The 23,827-nt window shown below is 43.2% G+C and overlaps 1 protein-coding gene across 1 annotated transcript in view; it reads left to right on the top strand.

Moving 5' to 3' along the window:
- The window catches only part of LOC146816683 (adhesion G protein-coupled receptor F1-like), a 512,362-nt gene that overhangs the window by 163,735 nt on the left and 324,800 nt on the right, over positions 1-23,827 (top strand). Inside the window, exons 6-7 of the mRNA XM_085610576.1 lie at positions 11,834-12,004; positions 17,350-17,456. Of these exons, the coding sequence (XP_085466702.1) occupies positions 11,834-12,004; positions 17,350-17,456 (278 nt within the window). The remainder of the gene's footprint in view (positions 1-11,833; positions 12,005-17,349; positions 17,457-23,827) is intronic.

Below are 23,827 nucleotides of genomic sequence, written 5' to 3'. Positions count from 1 at the left end.
GTAATGGTAGGAGAGGTGTTGATGGTGCTGATATTAGTGGTGGTATTCATATTGGCAGTGGTGTTACTGGTGGTTGTAGGAAATTCAATTACTGGTTGAGGGAGAGTGAAACCCTACTCAAGCACCAACCACATTTCTTCTGAGGGTGAAACACAAGCGAGCCCCAAATCAACCTGTGCTCAACCCTCTGGTAGATTGTCACAAAAGCAGTCAGGCTTAACTTAGAGGCAAAGCATAAAGTATATTTTCAGTACACAAACAGTAATAAAGTGAAAACACAACACTAGAAAAATGCTACAACAATTTAGGAAAATAGAGTAACATTTCAGAAAGTATTTGACACCAAAATTACAAATATCCAATCAGTGGAACAGGAGATATCAATTTTGAAGATTTAGATATAGATTGTGCTCAAAAGCACAAAGCGCCAACTGTGGTTATTTGTCCATGCCAGACTGGGACAAAGGAACTGCAGTGCTGCATTGTAAAGTCCTGTGTCGGGATGCGTCGTGCAGTTGTGGTTCCGATGCTGAACTGTGAGGCGATGCGCCGCACAGTGTTGGTTCTTCTTTGATCACAGCTGGAATGGAAGAACACCTTTAGGCCTACTTCCAGGGGTCCAGGACTGGGGTGGCACCACTTTGGGGGCACGCCTCACAGCATGCAGAGTTCAGGTGTAGGGTTTGAGGTGGTTGGAGCCTTTTTTGTCCCTGAGGCTCTGACCAGGAGGCCAGACAACTAGCAACTTGGAATCATTCTGATGGTCCTGGATTCAACATGCTGGTCCAGTTCTTCTCACTCAGGCAGCAAGGCAGCAGAGTAGCAGTCCTTCTTGCAGCAGAGCACCACAGCAGTCCTTGTGAATCTTCCACAGGTCAAGCGGTGTGCTCTTGATTCCAGCTTTGAAGTAGGGGAAGTTTCTAGAGAGTTCTAGCCCCTACAAAAGTCTTTGGAATTTACTTCCTCCGTGCCCTGGCCCCGATTTGTAGGAGGCACAAAAGACTAGTGTGAAACTCTTTGTGAGTATGCTGAGGCACACCCTTCGTGATGTGCAAGTGTGGTAGTTCTCAGCAACTCCCCCCTATGAAGTCAGAGATGTCCCATCATGCCAGCACCTATTCTCCCTTTGTCTCACTGTCTGTGAGTAATACACAAAGGCCAACTGCCAGCTACACCTAGTCATGTGACCTAGGATGCAGACTGCAGGCACCAAATGGTTGGAAAATGAAAATGTAAAATTTATATAAATGTAATTTTCAGAATTGTGACTTAAAATACAGATTTACCATTAAAGAGGGTTTAAATTACAATTCTTTAGAGACAAAACTTGACATTCCTACTTGCTTCCAATTGAAAGTTATCACTTATTAAATGCAATATGTTAACCTAATGCTATCATATGAGAGAGGCAGGCCTTGCAGAAATGAAGAATGAATTTAAGAGCTTTTCACTACCAAGGCATGTAAAACTTAAAGGAAAATGCCCAACTTTTTAAATACACTGCACCCTGCCTTGTGGGCTGTTTAGGGCCTACCCTAGGGGTGACTTATATGTATTAAAAATTAAGGTTTAGGCCTGGAAAAAGATTTATTGTGCTAGGTCAAAATGGCAGGCTACAACTGCACATACTGGCTGCAGTGGCAGGCCTGAGACATATTGGAAAGGCTACTTAAGTGAATGCTACAATAAGTCCTGCAGGCCCACTAGTAGCAATTAATTTACAGTCCTTGCGTACTAGGGACTTCAAGTACATTAAATGTGCCAATTGGATGTAAGCCATTGTTACCATGTTTTAGAGAGTGAACACACACACTTTAGCACTGATTAGCAGTCGTAAAGTTCACAGTCTTAAGGCAAACAAAAACAAGATCTGTAAAAATGGTATCATAGGTAGTGTTGCTGGTGGTTTTGGTGTTGGTGGTATTGGTATCATAGTGGTGTACTGGTAGTAGTGTTGGTATTTTTTAGGCAGAATTGGCACTGGTGGAATTGGTAGTGCTGGCATTGGTAGAGGTGTTAATATTGGTGATGCTTTTGTGGTATTAATGGTGTTATTGGTGATGGTATTTATAGTTTTGTTGGTGCTTTTGTTGATAGTAATTATTATTGTTGTATTCATGATATTGGTAGTGGCAACATTAGTGCTCATGGTGGTGGCGGCATTGATGGTTGTGATGGTTGTATTGGTGATGGTGTGATTTTGTTATTAGTGGTCTTGGTGGTATTGGTGTTAGTAGTATTGTTGTTGGTGTGTTGGGTAGGTCATAGTGGTGGTATCGATATTGGTGCTGGTGGTGCTATTAATGTTTGGCGTTTGGTGTTGATGGTGGCATTTTTCTTGTGCTAATCACAAATAGGAAAGCTTGCACAACTTCAAGATTAGGCATAAAAATGAGAAAATACAGCTGCACTTGTGCAAATGAAAGTGTGCACACTGATATGTGCACTGGCACATGTACAGGGCATCAGAGACTAAAAAAGAGGAAATCAGTCAACTTTATAAAAACAATTCTTATCATAAACTTTAAAATAGGACTTATTTCAGACAGCAAGAAAGAATATAATTTTTAGGACTCTGAGAAGTTGAAGAGCTATACAACATAGTAACGAGGGAATATGAAGGGCAAGTATGCAGGGGTTGATGGAGGTGCACTGACAAGGGTTCTGCATATTTGTTTCCCCTTTATGTGCTTTCTTGTTCATTCCCTTCTTATAATTAAACAAGTCGAAAAACCTGAAGGCCAACTAAAGTAAAATGCAAAATAGCAAGGAGCACTGCAAAAGGTCAAATATAACATACTTCAATTGACTGGGGCTCTAGCAAGAAAACAGTTGGTGCGAAAAACAGAAAAACATAAAAAACCTAAACCAGTATATATGAGGTATTTTTCACAATACAAGTCAATGAAGAATAATACCACGACAGAAACTTCTTACTCTCAGCAAAAGCTTACTCATTTTATTATTCTTACAAAATCCTGCTTCTTCTGCAAGGTTTGGAAACGAGGTTACGTTAGTTATAACATGTGGAGGTAGAACCCCCAAACCTCTGCTCTACTAGAGCTATGACAGTTTGCAAACATATTCAGTCACAGAAAGCTTCAAGCTAATATAAAACAATATCTATATTTGATTATGGGATTGCTACCTTCAGAATTACATATGAGGTTACTCTCACAGTATAACACATGGAGTACAAAAACATGATACAGGCAGATTTCAAGTTCAAATGTATACTCTCTGTACCAGTAAAATGTCTCCTAAGTTTTGATTTCCTCTGGATGGTGTTAAAAAGAAAAATTCATCGTGGGTACCATCAGAGAGAATTTGAAAGGTGAAAATACCATCTGATATATTTTGGCTATGATTAGATGGGAGTGGAAACATAATGGTTTACTGCCTCGTTGTAGCCCACCAATGATTACCCTTGTTTATCTTTATACTAATGAATATTAAATTAAGGTTCTTGCATCTGGGATTTTGAAACAATATGGAGATAATAAATAATTAAATACAGCATCTAATGTGTTGTTGGTTAATAAAGCGAGGACAGCAATGTTACTGCTAGTACACAGGAGGCTATTGGTACAAGATGTACTAATAGTCACAGCTGCCAAGTGGTACCTTGTTGCAAATGATACCTACAACCAGGTGTGGCCATTAGTCATATAAACATTGCATTAAGTGCCTGTAGGCCCATACTTATGATGGAATGCATACAACTAAACACTATGGGCCCGATTCACAGAACTAACTTAAGACAAAATCCTAAACTTACTACCATTTTCGTATTCACAGAAGGCAGTTACTCATTTCAATCAATCAATCATGGAATTTATATCGTGCACTACTCACCCGGAAGGGTCTCAAGGCGCTTGGGGGAGGGGGTCTGCTACTGCTCGAGCAGCCAGGTCTTGAGCTGTTTCCTGAAGGCGAGGTGGTCCTGGGTCAGCCGCAGGTGGATGGGCAGGGAGTTCCATGTCTTAGCCACCAGGTAGGAGAAGGATCTTCCTCCGGCGATGGCTCTCTGGATGCGAGGGGCGAGGGCGAGGTTCGCGGATCGTAGCTGTCGGGTGGGCGTGTAGAAGGTCAGGCGGTCGTTGAGGTGCCTTGGGCCCAGGTCGTGGAGGGATTTGTGTGCGTGGGTGAGGAGTCTGAACGTGATTCTCTTGTTGACAGGGAGCCAGTGCAGGTCTCTCAGGTGGCTCGAGATATGGCTGCGTCGGGGGGCGTCCAGGATGAGATGGGCGGAGGCCTTCTGGATACGCTGAAGTCTTTTCTGAAGCTTGGCTGTTGTACCGGCGTAGAGGGTGTTTCCGTAGTCTAGTCTGCTGGTGATGAGGGCCTGGGTGACAGTCTTCCTGGTCTCGGTCGGGATCCATCGGAAGATCTTGCGGAGCATGCGGAGGTTGTGGAAGCAGGATGAGGAGACGGTGTTGACTTGTCTGGTCATCGATAGGGAGGAGTCCAGGATGACGCCCAAGTTGCGTGCGTGGTCCGTTGGCTTGGGTGCGGTGCCCAGGGCCGGGGGCCACCAGGAGTCGTCCCATGCGGAGGGCGACGGTCCCAGGATGAGGACTTCTGTCTTGTCCGTGTTCAACTTCAGGCGGCTGATGTTCATCCATTCAGCGACGTCTTTCATCCCTTCGTGTAGGCCGGCTTTGGCGGTGTCGGGGTCTCTGGTGAGGGAGAGAATCAGCTGGGTGTCATCGGCGTAGGAAATGATGTGGAGGTTGTGTTGGCGCGCGATGGCAGCGAGGGGTTTCATGTAGATGTTGAAGAGAGTAGGGCTGAGCGACGATCCTTGCGGGACGCCGCAGATGACTTCGGTGGCCTCAGAGCGGAACGGAGGGAGGCGTACTCTCTGTGTTCTGCCGGAGAGGTCTGAGATGATCCATTCCAGAGCATTCCCCTGGATGCCAGTGTCGTTGAGGCGTTGGACTAGGGTGCGGTGGCAGACAGTGTCAAATGCTGCGGAGAGGTCAAGGAGGATGAGTGCTGCTGTTTCACCTTTGTCGAGCAGGGCTCGGATGTCGTCGGTGGCTGCGATGAAGGCGGTCTCGGTGCTGTGGTTGGCTCTGAATCCGGATTGCGATGGGTCGAGGGATCCGTTCGTCTCGAGGAAGGCGGCCAGCTGCTTGTTGACGACCTTCTCGATGACTTTGGCAGGGAAGGGAAGGAGCGAGATGGGGCGGAAGTTCTTGAGGTCGGTCGGGTCCGCTGTTGGTTTCTTCAGTAGTGCGCTGAGCTCGGCGTGCTTCCAGCTCTCCGGGAAGGTGGCTGTGTCGAAGGAGGCGTTGATGATGTCTCGGAGGTGGGGTGCGATGGTAGAGGCGGCCTTGTTGAAGACATGGTGGGGGCATGGGTCGGTCGGAGATCCGGAGTGGATGGTGTTCATCATGCGTGTCGTGTCTTCGGGGGTCACTTCGGTCCATGTCTGGAGGATAGCGGCGGGGTGCGTAGGTTCGGTCGATGGGTGCGGGGGTGGAACGCCGAAGCTGTTGTGGATGACGGCGATCTTGCGGTGGAAGTACGAGGCGAGGGAGTCGCAGAGGTCCTGCGAGGGAGTGATGTCGTTGTTGCCGATGCTGGGGTTGGAGAACTCCTTGACGATGTTGAAGAGCTCCTTGCTGTCATGGGCGTTCTTGTCCAGTCGTTCCTTCAAAGATTTCTTCTTGGTGGTGCGGATGAGCTGGTGATGTCTGCGGGTGGCGAGTTTGAGGGCGGTCATGTTGTCGGTGGACTTGTCGAGGAGCCAGGCCTTCTCGAGGGTGCGGCAGGCCTTCTTGGAGTCCTTGAGTTCGTCGGTGAACCAGGGGGCCTTCTTGCTTCTGGGCCTGGTGAGTGGGTTCTTCAGTGGGGCGAGGTCGTCGGCACAGGAGGTCAGCCATTGCGTGAGTTCGAGGGCTGCTGTGTTAGGGTCCGTTGTCCTGACCGGTGGGTTCTGGCTGAGGGAGGTGGTGAGCTGGTCGACGGTGATCTTGCTCCAGTTTCTGTGGGGAACCTGCTTCGGGTGGTGGTGGACCGTGTTCTTCTTGAAGCTGAAGTGGATGCAGCTGTGGTCAGTCCAGTGGAGTCCGGTGCAGTGGCTGAAGGTGACGTGCTTGCTGGATGAGAAGAGGGGGTCGAGCGTGTGGCCGGCGTAGTGGGTGGGGGAGTTGACCAGTTGCTTGAGTCTGAGGTTGGCGAGGTTGTCCAGCAGGGCAGTGGTGTTTCGGTCGGTGTTGTTCTCCAGGTGGAGGTTGAGGTCCCCGAGGAGGATGTAGTCGGCGGAGGGGAGGGCGTGAGGGCTGATAAAGTCCGTGATGTCTTCGCAGAACTGTGCGCGTGGTCCCGGGGGTCTGTAGATGAGGGTGCCTCTGAGGGTAGTCTTGGGGTCGGTGTGGATCTGGAAGTGCAGGTATTCGGCGGTGTTGAATGCGTCGATGGAGTCAGTCGAGATGCGAATGGTGCTTTTGTGAGCGATGGCGATGCCCCCTCCGGTCTGGTTGTTGCGATCCTTCCTGATGATCTTGTAGCCGTCCGGGATGGCTATGGCGATGTCGGGGGCTGAGGAGGCGTTCATCCAGGTTTCCGTGAGGAAGGCGACGTCTGGAGATGTGGTGTCGAGGAGGTTCCAGAGTTCCACGGCGTGTCTGTGGACGGAGCGGGTGTTGATCAGGATGCACTTGAGGTGGTTGCTGTTGTCCGTCTTGGTGGGCGTGGTGCCTGTTCGGAGGCAGGAGAAGTTGCAGGATCGGCAGACGAAGGGTCCATGGGTGCGTCGCGGGGACGCTCGGTAGCATCTGGGGGCTCGGGCGGTTTTGAGTGCGATGAGCGTAGCGAAGTCGTAGGTCCTGCGGGGGGGCTGGCGGGCGCGGGGACCAGGGGGTCTGGCGCTGGGCGCGGTCCAGGCGCGGACGGGCGCAGACGGGCTTACCTTTGGTGCACCTTCGGCGCTCAATCGGTGCTCCCGCTGCGCGCGTCCGCTGCGCAGTCGCACAGGGGGCGTCATAAATAAGGAGCCGGGAGGGAGGGTCAGCTGGGAGGTGGGAGCGGGTTGGCCAATCGGCAGTGAGGGGAGGCGGGACTGCAGGCGGAGGCGGGAGCAGGAAGGAGGAGAGCGGGGCAGCGGCGGCGGAAACGGCAGGAAACGGAGGTGAAGTGACCGGGGCAGCGGCGGCGGTCAGCGGGCGAGGAGGGGCAGCAGCGGCAGGAAAGCAACAGGCGGTACCTGAGAAGCAGCAGGCAGGAGGCGGCGGCGGCGTGAAACCAGGTAAGTGGCGTCAGGCGGTAGTCACAGGGTGGGCAGGTGCCAGGCAGCGACAGGCAGGCAGAGCAGTGGAGAGGAGCGACCGGCTGTGGGGGCACAGAAGACACTTACTCACTTCGGTATTCACAGAAGTTAGGAGTCCTAACTTTAGGACTCCTAAATGCCTTCTGTGAATACCGAAAGTCATAAAATTAGGATTTTTCTCAGTTTAGGAGTCCTAAAGTTAGGACTCCTAACTTTACTACTACTAAACTGAGAAAAATCCTAATTTTAAGGCTTTCGGGAGTCACAGAAGGCATTTAGGAGTCCTAAAGTTAGGAGTCCTAACTTTAGGACTACTAAATTGAGAAAAATCCTTATTTGAAGACTTTCGGTATTCACAGAAGGCATTTATGAGTCCTAAAGTTAGGAGTCCTAACTATACTACTACTAAACTGAGAAAAATACAAATTTTAAGGCTCTCGGGAGTCACAGAAGGCATTTAGGAGTCCTAAAGTTAGGAGTCCTAACTTTAGGACAACTAAATTGAGAAAAATCCTTATTTTAAGACTTTCGATATTCACAGAAGGCATTTAGGAGTCCTAAAGTTAGGAGTCCTAACTATACTACTACTAAACTGAGAAAAATACTAATTTTAAGGCTTTCGGTATTCACAGAAGGCATTTAGGAGTCCTAAAGTTAGGAGTCCTAACTTTACTACTACTAAATTGAGAAAAATCATAATTTTAAGACTTTCGGTATTCACAGAAGGCATTTAGGAGTTCTAAAGTTAGGAGTACTAACTATACTACTACTAAACTGAGAAAAATCCTAATTTTAAGACTTTCGGTATTCACAGAAGGCATTTAGGAGTCCTAAAGTTAGGACTCCTAACTTCTGTGAATACCGAAATGAGTAAGAGCCGTCTGTGAATACCAAAATGAGTAAGTGCCTTCTGTGAATACCAAAATGGTAGTAAGTTTAGGATTTTTTCTTAAGTTAGTTCTGTGAATCGGGCCCTATGGGCGTGATTATGAGTTGGACGGTACTGGTGGGGTAGTAAAACCATATGCAAAATTTACGTTACTTTGCATTTACACCACAGTAGCACCATGTACTTATTAATTGAACACCACGGAATTTGAAAGTACCATGTGGAACCGGATTTACCAGTCTTAAAACCATATTGAATTCCCAGTTCTGTGAGGTTTATCACATACATTTTGTACTTGCTTTCAGCAGGTGTATAATGTATGGTGGACCTCTGCGTTGGTTGGAGTTTAGGTAGGGATATGTTGGGAGTAGGTGAAAGAAGACAAACATATGGTCTGGCAGGGGTGTAAATGCTCCCCCAATCCATGAAAAAATCAGAAGTAGAGGCAAGGCATCTGTCTCAGCCACAACCTGATGAAATTTTAACAGGTGGAATTACCACCTGGAAAAATTGGTTCTGGTGTTCCTGCACCTGGGATAGCGAGATGCTAGACACCAACCCCCTCATCTTCGGGCAGAGACAAATTCCATATGGTAATTCCTCTCCTCCTGACTCATAATCGTTGCTCAAGAATTCAAATAGAAGTTTACAAAGTTGTGTCTCAATGATGCAACCGTGCAACATGATCCTGGGCAAGAATCCCGAACTCTGGGGCCTTCAGCCAGAATCATTAGAGTCTTACCCTGCTCTGTCTCCTAAGGATACGTATTTGGGCTTTGATTTGGATGAGAAGCTCTCCATGAAGCCGCAGGTGATCAAGGTTACAGTCACCTGTTTCGTGCTGTTCAAGTGATTGAAAAAGATAATCTGGATGATTACCCAAACATCCCACAGGACTGTGGTCCATGCCCTCATCATGTCTTGTTTGGACTATGGTAACGTCTTATACTTAAGTATAGATCAATCATCAATTCGACACCTACAGATAGTTCAGAATTCAGCAGCTAGACTCCTATACCGGCTCCCGAAGCACGCCTCGGTCTCTCACCTTCTCCAAGAGCTCCACTGGCTCACAGTTTCAAAGCACACTCAATTCAAAGCCCTGTGCTACATCTTCAAAACCAGAGCTGGAGCAGGCCCATGCTACATACAGGATCTGGAGGTGCCTTATCACCCCACACGCAAGCTGAGATCTCGGAACCTGGCCCTGTGCACTGTGCCAAGATTTCACTTGAATTGCATTGGAGGGCATTCCTTCTCTGTTCTGGGCCGAGACTATGTAATTCCCTTCCCGAGTCCCTGAGAAATTGCACTTCCTTACTGGCATTCTGTAAAGGCCTAAAGACCCGGCTGTTTTAAGCTGTTAATCTGCCATCTCTTCTTTTGCTCAGCGCCGGGAATCTCTTTTTTGGGTATCTGCGCACTTTACAAGTTTATAGAGAAATAAATAAAATACATTTCTGCTATGGGCAGTGTGGTGTCACTGAGGATCGACGTGGTGGCACACAGGGAATAAAATGCCTTCCACCTATGTTGAATTTGTGAGCAACATGAATTGAGGACTTGGAGAAGTGGTTGAGTGCTGCCTTCAAAAAAGCTGTGTGGCACTGGTACATTGTTTTTAAATCCAACACTAGTGGAAGTTATGTGTAAAGCAGCATCAGCAACTGCGAGGAATGCAACGTGGCATGAATTACTGCAACGGAACAGGAAGCGCAGGCTACTATATGATTTCAGTATTGTTAGTGAATAAAATATGAAGCTTGTCTAAGGTGACTTATTTATCCCAAGCCATATCAGCCTCTTAGAGACATCAGAGTGCCACTGTTCAAAGTCCTGTCAGTTCCTGGTAAAGTCAGGTCAGGTTGGTGGTCAACATCACCACTAGCATCACTATAGAGCCCCCTGTAGGGAAAGGACACTGATATCTGACTGACACAAACATCTTGACTCGTCAATAAAATTCATAACTGAGCAAGAACCCCCAAATCCTCTTGTGAGGAGGTACTCAAATCAGGTTTTAACCAATGTTACAGACCCAAATGCATAATTTGCCATTGATTTTACCACAAGTGCTTTAGGACATCCCCCTCAAAGATTCTGTAAATCTGTCTTCAAATCCTATCAATTTTTGACCTGGGTTACTGGTTCGAAGCACAATTTGCCACATATTTGCCTAAAAAATTCCAGCGGCCTCATTTAAGCTTTGTTTTTTTTAAGGCAAAGCAGGAAGTTATTTTTGGAATAAATGCGGTTCAGAATCATTTTTCCCCCTCATATTTAGGCCCTTTTATCTGCTACATTAAAGGGTTGGTGTATTTAATCTTACAAATTGGTGAAGCTAACATCGGATCCTGTTAACACGGTATTACCATCCATTCTCTCCTTTCCCTTTATATTTGGGAAAAAAGTAAAGTAGGGCCCACATTCTTAATCACCTTCAACGAGATGGTGGGATATTTGCACTTGGATGGGCTCTGTGTATGTCATAGGGCATCCACTTAAGAAAACATCTTTCTTTTCAAGAGTCTACAAATTTTTGTAACATGTAGGTTGCATGACACAAAGTACCACACCTGGTATAGAACCTCTAAGTAGCCGAACACGGCTCACTTAGAGCAGAGTCCATTTATTTCCCTACTTCCCTATCCCTCAGTACTAGAGGAAATCAAAGAAAGATTTTTTGATTTTAGATAATTAATGAATGGGAGGACGCGCTCAACACGTTTACCATTCAGTGGGTGCACACAACTGGAAATGAGAAAGTGCTTCCATGATCCACAAAAAAGAAAAACATATTTAAAAAGAGAATCTTGCCATTAGTTTTGGTCGCTGCAAGATTTAACAACTGAGGACATGTAGTTGTGGATGACTGAACTGGCAAAAAAGCATAATTTCAAAAGCTCAAAAATGAGATTTATGAAGCTACGCATGGCCACCTTGTGTGGCTTTGAGTGGCTTCAGAAATCTCAAGTAAAGCAGGGCAGCACAAATTGCTGCGTTGCCTTACCCGGAACCACGGGGCATTCCAACATCCATGGGCTTTGACGCATTCCCAGATTTCCCAGAAGTGGTAGACCTGGGAATATGCCAAAAATCTACATCTCCCCAGGGGAGGCGTAACAAGGAGAAATATCTTTATTTCTCCTAGTTTTTTCCTCTTTCTATGTGTGCTGCATCAGTATAAAAACAATCCACCTTACAATTTAGGCACCCACGCACCATGGAGCAAGGGTGCCTGCATTGGTGCTAGGCATACAAAACAGCACCAGCGCAGATGAAAAGGCAGGAATGCGCTGTATCCTTTCAAATGTAACACATTCCTGCCCAAGGGGACTTGCTGCCCTGCACTTCGCGACAAACTCATGTTTATGCCCCACAGTTCTCTTCATTGTTTTGTAGAGAATCATTAGCCACTTATGTGGAAGGATTAATTCCACATAAGACAATAAACAATAAACACGCCTCCCTGAACAAGAGGAGTTGTAATAGAGAATGGGAGGGGCTAGGAGGATAGTTATAAAAGTAATTGAGGATGTTCATCTACAGTTGACAGACATAATTTATTTCAGTAAGTAAGGTGAAGAGGAAGATCAGACTCAGAGTAACACCATGTTTTATCCCACTTGCATGTTCCTTACTCAACTAAGTCAATTATGTTTCCCTAGTATGCAGAGGCGTGGGAGAAAAGAGGACCTGCAAATGTGAACACGGATATGCGTGGCCTCCTTCAATATGCAGCGAGCACCTGCCCTGCACTGTGCTTTCCAACAGGCAGATCTGCAACTGTATTGAGAACTTGACTGATGACATCACTGGAATCAACTGCGAGAAGCCAAGTAAGAATGTGACATAGTAACAAAGAACACATTATAGGATTGTTTGTACACAAATGTAAAATCTGAGCCCCTCCTCCCCCCGGTACAAGCCTCCGATTTGTGCAAATTTTACCACACTCGGTAATAACCAAGGGCAAAAAAGTCCTCACCCTTTGTAGAATTTTGGCAGGTCAAGCCTGACAGAATTTAAGAGGTAAAAAGATATGGTAGTTAATATGACATGTTGATTTTGAGGTAGTAAGCACCAAATTTTGTCTGTTATTCTCAAAACCTCAGAGTAGGTGCAATGTATTATTCCAGATTTATTTGGAACCCCAGGGGGTCGGATTTTATTAGTTGCCATAAATAGAAAGTTTCCTCCGAGGTAATCGTAATCAGGGTCTTATCAAACAAAGACTAAATCAGACAAAAGGGAATAATGAAATTCCATAGTGGAATTGAATTATTTATTTATGTATTAACTTATCTATGCATTTGTTCATTTATTTGTTTATTTTTTACATTTGTTTTGTTTTATTTATGAAGTGTCATCTAAATGGTGATGGCACTACCAGGCGCTTCACAGGCCCAGCTCCTGTCAAAGATGGAGGGAAGTTAGTAAGTTAAAGAGTATATGCACCATCCTAGAATTACAAGTTCTACAAAAATGATCTTACTTTCATACTGAGAGAAACGAGGGTGAGAGCCAAGATCATATTTATTTTGTAACTTTATTTTTGTCTTTGCAATGATTCAACAATAAGATCCACAAACTTTAATAGCAGAATGGACATCTCATAAATACGATAAATATATTTGATTTTGTAATAATACACTACTTTGTTTGCTAAAAGATGCATTGTATCTCTAATTGCCTATTTCAATACTTGTAGTCAATAAAGCACCTCTAAAAGCATTAGATAAAATAATACACTTTTACTGCCTTTCATGCCTTGGTAAAATGTCTAACTTCTAAAAAGTAAGGAGCCAGGGGATCATTTCAGATGTTGAAGGCAAACAGTGTAAACATGCAGCTCTCAGTTTCTTGAGTTTTGCTCTTAAAACATATCAACCACAGACTGAAACCAACAAGACTTTGTGTCCTAATAAGCCTTAGCTGGTACTATATAGGCTATTCTGGTTTCCCCCCAAAAAATCATTGCAGGGCTACAAAGATGTCAGAAGCATGCATTCAGAATATTCCTTGACCTTTTTAAGCAGGACCATATTAATCCCATCACAGTGGGTTCCAGGATTAAATTTAGGCTCCTCTACACCTGCATAAACTGAAGCCCCACTATGCCTCAACCCGAACCCTCTTCTCATTATCTACAATTGTTCAAAAGATCTAAACACAGAGGCGGATTGCTGGCCGTACAAAGATATAGACTCTGAAACTCCAAATACACAAATCCATAACAATTTCCTTATTATGTAGTTTACCCACGCACCCAGTTGTACTAAAATACTAGCTTCAATATCGAGGGACTCAGGAATATAGCAGGAGTATGAAAGGTGTTTTTAATAAAACATTCATCTACAATAGCCAAAAACAGATCTAGCTTAATGTGCATCGTCTCTCATTTAAGGGCAGAGTGAAGTGGAGCAAATCTACCTTGACAAAACTCCTCAATACCTAGCAAAGAGAATAACTCATATTAGAACATTGGAATGTTGGGAGCTCCATGAAAAAAAATGGAGTGCTCCAGGCTTTTAATGGCCGCTAGAAGCCGGAGCTCCAACATGCCAAAGGCCTCACGGAGCAGAGGGGAATGCATTCCCCTCGGCTCCATGAGGCCTTTGTTTTACAAATTAGAACATTCTGCCCTCTAGGGGCAGAATGTTCTAATAGCATTTGTAGCAAGCTCTACTGGCCATTAAAGGCTTCTCCCTTATTGAAGGCCCTCACCTTTGGCTTGGGCCTTTAACGCTGGAGTGGGCCTTTAATGGGCGGTAAAGCCCGGTACGGGTACCATCAAAGCTATATTAGAACATTGGTATGTTGAGAGCTCCGTTGAAGACAATGGATTAACCCCGGGCCTACAAGGGCTGATATAAGCCCGGAGCTCCAACATTCCAATGTTTGTTTTCATCTTTCGCCCTTTTTACTTTAGAACATTCTACTCTTGGTGGCTGGAATGTTCTAATACATATTTTTTGTAGGAAATCCTCTTTTACAAGTATCTAGAATATATAGAGTCAGAGCAGCTGAATTACTCTTTTTCAAATGTGTAAGCTGTGTCAGGAGACTTTACTGGGTAGTATGTGCCTAATAAATTAAATTAATGATGATTGATTAATTGTATTTGCTCACTCCATATGCTTGGAAGCCCAAACCAGCCTTGACAAGCATGTTAAAACAAGTCCCACACTGCAGGAGGCTGTGACTAGAATGTGGGGGTCATGGCTGGTTCATTGCAGGCCATCCAGTCTGAAAGCAGCTCCTACCTTATAGCCCACCGGGAAAATGCCCGAGTGGCACAACTGCCAATCTAGCCCTGTTATTTTTGGTGGGCTCATGATGTGTGTGTGAGATTTACCACTTTATAACTATTGGATGATAATGACAGTCAGTTACATTTCATCTATGTATTGTATTCATTTAAATGTATGGAGCAGTTTTGAACACTCCCACATGCCTGTCTCGTTTGAGGTCTGTCCCGGGGACTGGAAGACAAGAGGCTTTCTGCAGAAGTGCACACGCAGAACTGCTACTCTACTGCTGCTGCTCTAGGTGAACCTATATGTGGCGTATATGCCGGGGAAGTATTCTTCACTTTGGAGGTAGGGTTGCCTCACTCAAAGCAGGGGCGCAGCTGTCGACTGGGCAGTAATTGAGTGCCACTAGGGCCCAGAGGAGTAAGACCCAGAGTGGATCCTGATTATTGCTTAATATTACTACCAATACAATAGTCAGGAAGTCCATTTTACTTGCTTGCACTGTTATCCATGGAACCTTTTATGCACCACTGACTTAGAGTGCAAGGATAGCATGAAATGCAGAGAAATAATCCCAATGCAAGTGGAGGGAAGGCCCCCCTGGCCCCCGCCACCCTATTGGGTAACCAATATACACAATGAAAGTGATTTCCTTCATAGGTCACCCGCAGCCTCAAGTCACAAAGGTCTAGTCAGCTGCTCACCTGGCTTTCACTGCTCCACATTAGGATGTTTAAAACATATCTTTCTGTCTGACTAAATGTCACCGGAGCCTTGGAGGATTGCCTTTATACTGGCTTCTTCATGATTGGCTTGATGATTTATTATGATCTTTGAAGCCACATTTTAGCTGCTCAGCATCATCTTCAGCAGTGGGAAGAGAGGATTCTTAAGTGCTACATGATAGTGAAAGAAAGCTGCCAAAGGGCAACAGAATAAGTATTTTTTTAATTAGGCAGTCACACATTTCTATATGGAAAGTACATAATGGAGTTGGCTTTTTAACGATGTCTATGGTCCTGCCACAGCATTATACTAGTAGTAACAACACCAACAGCAGAAACAACTGAAGCAACACTAATAATATTAATACCATGACTTATGCTATTGCTATCAGTCTGTTTCTTATATATAGAATAATATACTTTATGTTATTATTACTTGTAAGGTCTACATTTCCTCTTCCTCTAAGATAAGAAAGCCCAGAATTTGATCCTAATTGTACTGAAACATTGGGCAGCAACTAAGAAACACAAACTCCTCAAGCCAGAAGTGTAAAGTTACAACTAGTAATTACACAGGCGTTTGTTAGGTGTATATCAACCGAATGAAGTTCTGCATAGTGTAGCACAGATATCCGCGTGCGCTAGTTAGAATAACAAATCAAAAAGAACAGGGAAACAGGAAAATAATAAACACCTGACAAAACATTACTACTGGAGTAGATACAACGAGCACACATTCTTGCCTCTGCCCTATTACCTGTCGCTATGAAACGTTGTGGAACCAGACATCAACTGCAGGTGTTTTGTATGCCATGGTGTGTTGGGGAGCGTGTGTGTGTGTGTGTGTTAGATGTGCCTTTCAGTATGCGTAGTGTTAAATGTGAGCTGAGTTGTCCTTTTATAATAATTAATAAAAAATATACAGATTTGTGAATTAGTATCCACGTGTAGCTGATATGCTTACATTCCTATAATCTGATTTATTTAGATGTCTGAATTCTACAGAATTATATGGCCATTTCTGACCTTCATGACTTTTTTTTATGTCATGTCAATTTTGGAAACCTTTTTTATATTTGTACAATGTGATGTGTATCGATCGATGCAAAGTTTAAAGTTACATGACCTTGTTTATATTATTTTTTTTACCATCTGTACAACGTAATTTGTATGGGTGACTGGAATGTCTAAAGCTATATGGCTAATTTTACTTTTATTTACTTAAATTATAATTTAGGTGTTTGGATTTGTGCTGGGAGTGTTATTCCCTGCCTCCATTAATTTATTTGTGATTCCCTTGCCGTACCTGTGAGTTGCCATGTCTAGTGTGTAGCATGGCTGGAGTATATTTGAATCTATTTCTGCTTTACTATTACTATTGATATAGAGGTGTGTGAAATTTGTGTTGTAAATGATGTACCATAAAGTAGGAGTGTGTCTGTATTTGCATGTCACTTCCTGTACCCCTCCTTAATGTTTCCTTTACTTTTCCCAAAGAGCTGTACAAACTATCAGTGGAAAACTCCACACATAAAATAATGTACTGTGATAGAAGAATGTCTTTGCCCACATAAATGAGATTTGCATTTACAGGTCTGATTAGTAGGTCTACAAGAATTCTAATGAGCATACTTGTGCATGCCTTTGTGAATTGGGACCATAGTATTTAAGAGTAAATGGTTGACAAAGATCAGAAATGCATAGATAGAAGAGCTGTAAAAAATCAAAAAGTATCTGTATGCATATGAATAATGTACAACATTTCACTGATCCAAGTACATGTGTAATGTAAACTTTGTGTACTGTGTGATTATGCTATTCTCTTAGCTGAGAGAACGCTGAACGCACATTATGGCTGCAATATACATGCATGGGGCTCAGAAAGTGCATCATTCTCATTATGATTTCAGATTTCTTTTACTTTGTCATTAAATACTTTTCCCATTCATGACTCCTTTTTTTCACTTTTTTACAAATACATTTGGCATATCCATTGAGAGTTTGTGGATGAAGTAGCAATATTGCCCCAGGCATTTCAGCAGTGTGATAGACTTGTTTTGTTTGTGAGAGCATTATGTAAATGAGGGTAAATATCTGTGCATCCAACCCACTAACGTTAGTAAGTAAAGATGCATTGTGATTAATTACATGAAATTTAAAAACTGTGCATTCTTATTGCCTCTTAAAAAATTTCCTTTTTAGAGAATACATTATATGGGAGATGCAGAGTCAACATGCCATTTACAAATCATTTTCTGAACTCATCTTCAACCGTTTATAAGGGAATTGTAAGAGATTTCGAAAGCGCAGTAAGTATTTTAAGGCTTTTTGTAAATCTCATAAAAGTGGCATTTTTCATAAAAATAACATTGGATTCTTAAAGAAAGTTCATACGTTTCTACGTTCAATCTAGTGCTAGGGAGGATGGGTTAGGATAGTCTGCATGTTTTCTCGAACTCTGGAAAGCTCACTGAATTGTAATTTTTCCCAAGATATGAACAGCTCTATTTTTAGGGCAGGAAAAGGAAAAAAGCCTCCGATATTTTAAAGGGTGTGAAGACAGGCTTTGTTACAAAGAGCAAGTTTTTTTTATTATTAAGTGGCGAAAAACGGATAAAAATAAAGTACTGTTTGAACCCACCCCATAACCATTGATTGACCGCCCATAGGCAGGCAAACTGGGGGCCCGATTCACAGAACTAACTTAAGACAAAATCCTAAACTTACTACCATTTTCGTATTCACAGAAGGCACTTACTCATTTTGGTATTCAGAGAAGACTCTTACTCACTTCGGTATTCACAGAAGTTAGGAGTCCTAACTTTAGGACTCCTAAATGCCTTCTGTGAATACCGAAAGTCTTAAAATTAGGATTTTTCTCAGTTTAGGAGTCCTAAAGTTAGGACTCCTAACTTTACTACTACTAAACTGAGAAAAATCCTAATTTTAAGGCTTTCAGTATTCACAGAAGGCATTTAGGGGTCCTAAAGTTAGGAGTCCTAACTTTACTACTACTAAATTGAGACAAATCCTAATTTTAAGACTTTCGGTATTCACATAAGGCATTTAGGAGTCCTAAAGTTAGGAGTCCTAACTATACTACTACTAAACTGAGAAAAATCCTAATTTTAAGGCTTTCGGTATCCACAGAAGGCATTTGGGAGTCCTAAAGTTAGGAGTCCTAACTATACTACTACTAAACTGAGAAAAATCCTAATTTTAAGACTTTCGGTATTCACAGAAGGCATTTATGAGTCCTAAAGTTAGGACTCCTAACTTCTGTGAATACCGAAATGAGTAAGTGCCTTCTGTGAATACCAAAATGAGTAAGTGCCTTCTGTGAATACCAAAATGGTAGTAAGTTTAGGATTTTGTCTTAAGTTAGTTCTGTGAATCGGGCCCTGGGATAGTAATAAAGCAGAGGTCTATTAGAATTGGTGACTAACAGAACTGAAAAAGTAATACCCGGTTGAAATGGTTGTAAAATAAATAAATAATTTAAAAAGTAACTTATGGGCAGATACACAAATGTAATTTACAGTTTTGAGTAAGTTTACTCTTGTGAGTAAGTTCACTACTTTTTGATATTCACAAACTCAGGGCCTGATTCACAAAGGCATACATTTACTCGACTGATACAAGTTGTACCAATGAGGTTCAAGTCAGTAATCAGCACTAGTGTGTATTTTCCATATTGAAGCAGGGTTGCAGAGGAGCTCCCCCTGACAGTTTAACTGCTTCATTCCTGCAACTGTCGGTGCACACGTCATTGCGTGCCTTCACTCATCACTGCCATTTTGTGGGGATACCTTCATATGTCATAATGCAAGCCCACGCAACTTTGCGATTTTAGGAGGAATTCCTTTCAGTCTGGTGCGCGTACTTCCCCAACGGGACCCCCTGCACTTGGTGCAACATCATTTCAAGCCCACACAGTGCCGCAATTTTAGGAGGCATTCCTTACAGTCTGGTGCGCGTCCTTCTCCTATGGGATGCGCTGCACTATGAGCCTGCTTTCCCTCTTGGCGGCTCGAGCATTTTTACTGACAGGCACAGCATTTCCCCTCAAAAGAGGATGTCATTTTATCATGCACGTTGACAGGCACAGCATTTCCGCATTTTAGCATACGTTGTATCCAACGATGCTCCTTTGGGCCTTCAGGTGGTCGCAGTTTCGTCAGTGCTTCCTTCCATTTTCTACCACTTTGACTACAGTACTTTTACTACCGCCCACTGGTATTTTCAAGTTAATTGGAATTACTTCCAATAACTGTCCTTCCTGTTGTAATTCTATAAATATTTGTGAAAGACTTGCAATTGCAGCATTTTTTTTAGGTCCTGTCTCTTTAGCAGGGACTCCTGCCATTCCATTTCCAGATTACAAAGTGCTGAATCAGGGTTAGAGTCAGTTTTCACATTGCTTCAGGGAATGTGTGGAATCTATCACCAGCACAGGACTATCCTACCCGCTTCTGGTGAACCCGCACTTAAATGGGAGGAATGGAGAGAATTGTCACCGACTATATTTCAACATTCAACGGCGACAACGATTTCACGGATGGAAAAGAAATTTTAAATACTTTTACATTGCCTAGACCCGGGGGGATTGAAAGTATATAACCGCATTATAAAAAAAACAAGAGGATCAGGTCTGTGCGAAGTTTACGTAAATGCGATTGAAGATTTAAACACGTACTATGAACCGGTGTCTGTTGCTGTGGATCGTTACAAATTTTTCCAGAGAAGACAAGTTAAAGAGGAACCCATAGAGGATTATGTATCTGCTTTAAAAAGTCTGGTCCTCACATGTCGATTCGGCAAATTACATGGTGAACCTATTGGAGATCATATTGTGATGCAAGCCTCTGACCCTAGTATTCAGGACAATTTGTGGTCTAAAGGAGAATGTCCACTGCAAGATGTCATTGGCATTGTCCAAAGGACTAAACAAATGGGAAGGTGTGCTGAGGCTGTTCCTTCAAACAAAAACACAAAAATAAAGAAAAGAAAAGTCTGTGGTGGCAAAAATAAGTGCAACTAAAATGTCAGGAATGCACAAGGAAAAAGTTCAGGAGAAACCTGATGTAGATAATAAAAATCATAAAGGATTCAATAGGGGACGATGTTACAGATGTTGCAGTGCCAATCACCTAGCCAATGACAAGAAATGCCCTGAAAGAAAACAGAAATGTTCCAGGTTTGGAATTATAGGCCATTTTCAAAAAGTGTGTCAGAAAAAATCTTCTAGCTCTGACAAGTCGGTTGAATAGGACATTGAAGGCTCGTTTAGTACGTCGAAAGATGATGAACTGAACATGTGTGTAATCAGCGTGGAGGACGAACAAATGTTACAGATTGACAGTGAGGAGAGAAGTCAGAAAAAATCCATTTGTAAAACGACAATGGGAGGTATTGACATATCCATTGTTGCGGATTCAGTTTCTCCATTCACTATCGTTAATAAACATGTGTGGGAGGAGAACTTTGCACTGTTCTTAGGAGGTAAGTTAGAAAAGTCTGACATTTCCATCAAAACATTCCTGGGGAAACCTATAGACATAGCAGGGTTAAGCAACTGAAATTCCAAATAAAAAATATAGACTCTATAGGAAAACTATTTGTTTCTAAAACAGGCCTGTCGGTGTTAGGGTGGATGGGCCAGTGTAATCTAGGGATCACTTTGGACCCTTAAGTGCAGAACCTGTACTCAGGATTCAATCTGAGGAATAATTCAGTAATGCTACTGAAGTTTCCCAATGTATTTTCAGGGGATATTGGGAAATGGAATGGTTTCAAACATAAAATCTGTGTGAAAAAGAATGCCAAACCCCAGCTACACAAGGTGAGGAACATTCTGTTTGCGATAAAACATGAAGTTAAAACGCAATTGGGTGAGCCCCTTAGTAGCATAGATCTTTGTGATCTCAACAACAATATCCTGATTGACCAATTCCCTTTACCACTTATTAATAAAATGCTGGCTCTTACCAAGGGAATTAAGTGGTTTTCCACTATTGATCTCACAGCTGCATACCACTAGGTTCCCCTGCACCCAGATATCAAAGACTCACTACATTCATTACACTGTTTGGGTGTTACCAGTTTAAGAGAGTACCGTTCTGCCTGGCCTCTCCTGCGGCCATGTTTCAGAGGCTCATGCAGGTGATTTTTAAAGACGTTAAGAACCTAGCTATGTTCCAGGATGATATATTAATAATGGGCAATACCAGGGAAGTTCATGACAAAAAATTATTCCAAGCTCTCTGAGCAGAGGTTGAACTGCAGAACACAGTAAGGGTACGTTGGCATGCAAGGAAGTTATGTATTTGGGTCATCTGGTCAAAGGTATCAAATATGAGAAGAAATTACTGGATGCCATTAGTAATGCACCTGAGCCCGAGACTGGGAGGAATTGTGTGATTTTCTTGGTTTAGTGGAAATCTATGCTAAATTAGTCAGTATATTTTACACAAAAACATATGATATGAAAGAACTCCTTAAACTAAGGAACAAGTTTGAATGGTCCAGTACGTGTTTTAATGCATTTTGTTCTCTTAAAGATAAAAGTATGCAAGGCTCCCCCACTGCAAGGTTTTGACCCTTACCTACACAACATTGTTACCACGGATGCTAGTGGAAAAGGTCTTGGGGCGGTACTCCCTCAGAAGAATGCTCTGGGCAAAGAAGATACCTTAGAGTTTGCACCCTGCCCTTTGACACCTGCTAAAGAGAAGTTTCCAGTCATAGAGCGGGAGGCATTAGCTTGTGTGTCGGGATATTAACTCTTCCTACAATACGTCTGGGGTAACAATCACTTTGTGCAGCATTCACAAGCCTTTAACTAAAGTGCTGACCACGAAAGGTCTCTATGCTGCTTCTCCAAGATTAGCCCGAATGTCTGTTTGCCTGTTCTACTTCAGTTATGAAGTACAGTATGTGCCAGGAGTTAAGAATGTAGTGGCTGACTTTTTAAGCCGTATGCCTGTACCTTTGAATGACGTAATGGAAGTCACGGCTGAAGATTTTCATGTGGTAAACATACATGAATAAATGCGTGGCATAACTGTGGAGGAATGGAAGCTAGAATAGTAAAAGGATACATTTCTCATAAATGTTCAGGACATGATATCTGGGGGTTGGTCCGAAAATAAACTTGTCCCTAAAGATCTGTTGCCTCATTGGGAAATAAGATATGAATTATCGAAAGCATGTGGCTTACTAATATGAAGTGGCAGGGTTTTCCCCTCTTTAAAACTGAGAACGAAGACTCTTGAAATTTGCCTTGAGGGGCATTTGGGAATAGGTAAAACAAAATGTAGAGTGAAGAATTGGTGCTGGTGGCCTGGACTGGACAAAGAGATAGAAAGGGAGGTCAGAGATTGCATACTCTGTGAAAATTAATACTTAGACCCTCCATCCTATTTCAGGTCCCAACATGCCTTGGGAAAAAGTGGGTGTGGACATAATGGGACCCATACAGGAACAGAACGAACAAGTGTACGTGTTAGTTCTTATCTCCCACTTTTCTAAGTGGCCTGAAATTAGGGTGGTGCAAAAGTCTAATACTAGTAGCATCATAAGAGCTTCAGATAAAATCTTCATCAGAGAAGGGTTGCCCAAGAGTATTGCAAGTGACAATGGGCTGCAATTTACTTCTGATAGTTTTAAGGCATACATGCACAGAAAAGGTATTGTACCTCCTGCAGGTAACGATGCTTTGGAATTGTTCAACTGTGTTGTCAAGAGCTTAGTTCAATTAGCCAGCAACAATAGCTTAGCTTGAGAGCAGAAGTACACAAGACATTGTGGGCATACAGAATCACGCTGTGCAGTAGCACATGTCTCAGTCCTTTTGATCTCATGAGAGGTAGGACGCCCAAGTATAATGTGGGTTGGGTGGAAGCAGCCAGGAGAGTGAGTAGTAGTCCAAGGTAATCTAGACGAAGCACAGAGAGTGTCTAAAAATACTATGGCAAGAAACATAACAGTAAGGCTGTTCATCTAAAGGTGGGGGGCATAGTAAGAGTAAAGAAAAGTGGAAAAATTGGCACAGGCCGAAGAAGGTTTTCCCTACCAGTTACAGTGTAAAATGTTTTTTTGAAATGCAGCTTTATTGAGTGATGGGAGAGCGTGGCACTTCTCTGCAAATGTGGTATGCAAGCATAAATGTGGGGTGGATACGCCATAGGAAACCAATATGGATGACACAGCTAAACCGAGTGATGGATGATGGTCTAAGGAGGAGAGTGAACAGACCAACGGACAGGATTGCGTCATACACCAGGACCCACGTGCTGATGCAGAACCCTTTACTCCAGTTGATGAAATGGCCTATACTAGTTTCAAAACAATAGAACGATTTCTTAGAGACGGCCCCAAATGCACGACGGAATTTTCACCGACAGGGGCATATCATAGCCCTTCTCTCCTTGTATTGAAACTTTCTATATTTCGTGGCAGCACTAGGTAATTTCTGACAAAAAATAGTCGGCTGAAATATATGGGCCACCGCTTTGTATACTTGAAGTCAATCATTGGATCCACTAAAATTTTGTGGCACTATTATCGTTCTGGACGAAGCAGATAAAGTAGTCAAATAGGATTTGGTTATCCTTATTGGAAGACTTTTTAATGGTTATGGAATATGAATTAATCTTATTCATTGAGTATCTAAGCCTTG

The sequence above is a fragment of the Triturus cristatus genome, chromosome 6 (assembly GCF_964204655.1).
Source record: "Triturus cristatus chromosome 6, aTriCri1.1, whole genome shotgun sequence".
Classification (NCBI taxonomy): Eukaryota; Metazoa; Chordata; class Amphibia; order Caudata; family Salamandridae; genus Triturus; species Triturus cristatus.
The sequence above is the reverse complement of the archived record's forward strand: the minus strand, read 5'-3'. Positions and strand labels throughout refer to the sequence as shown.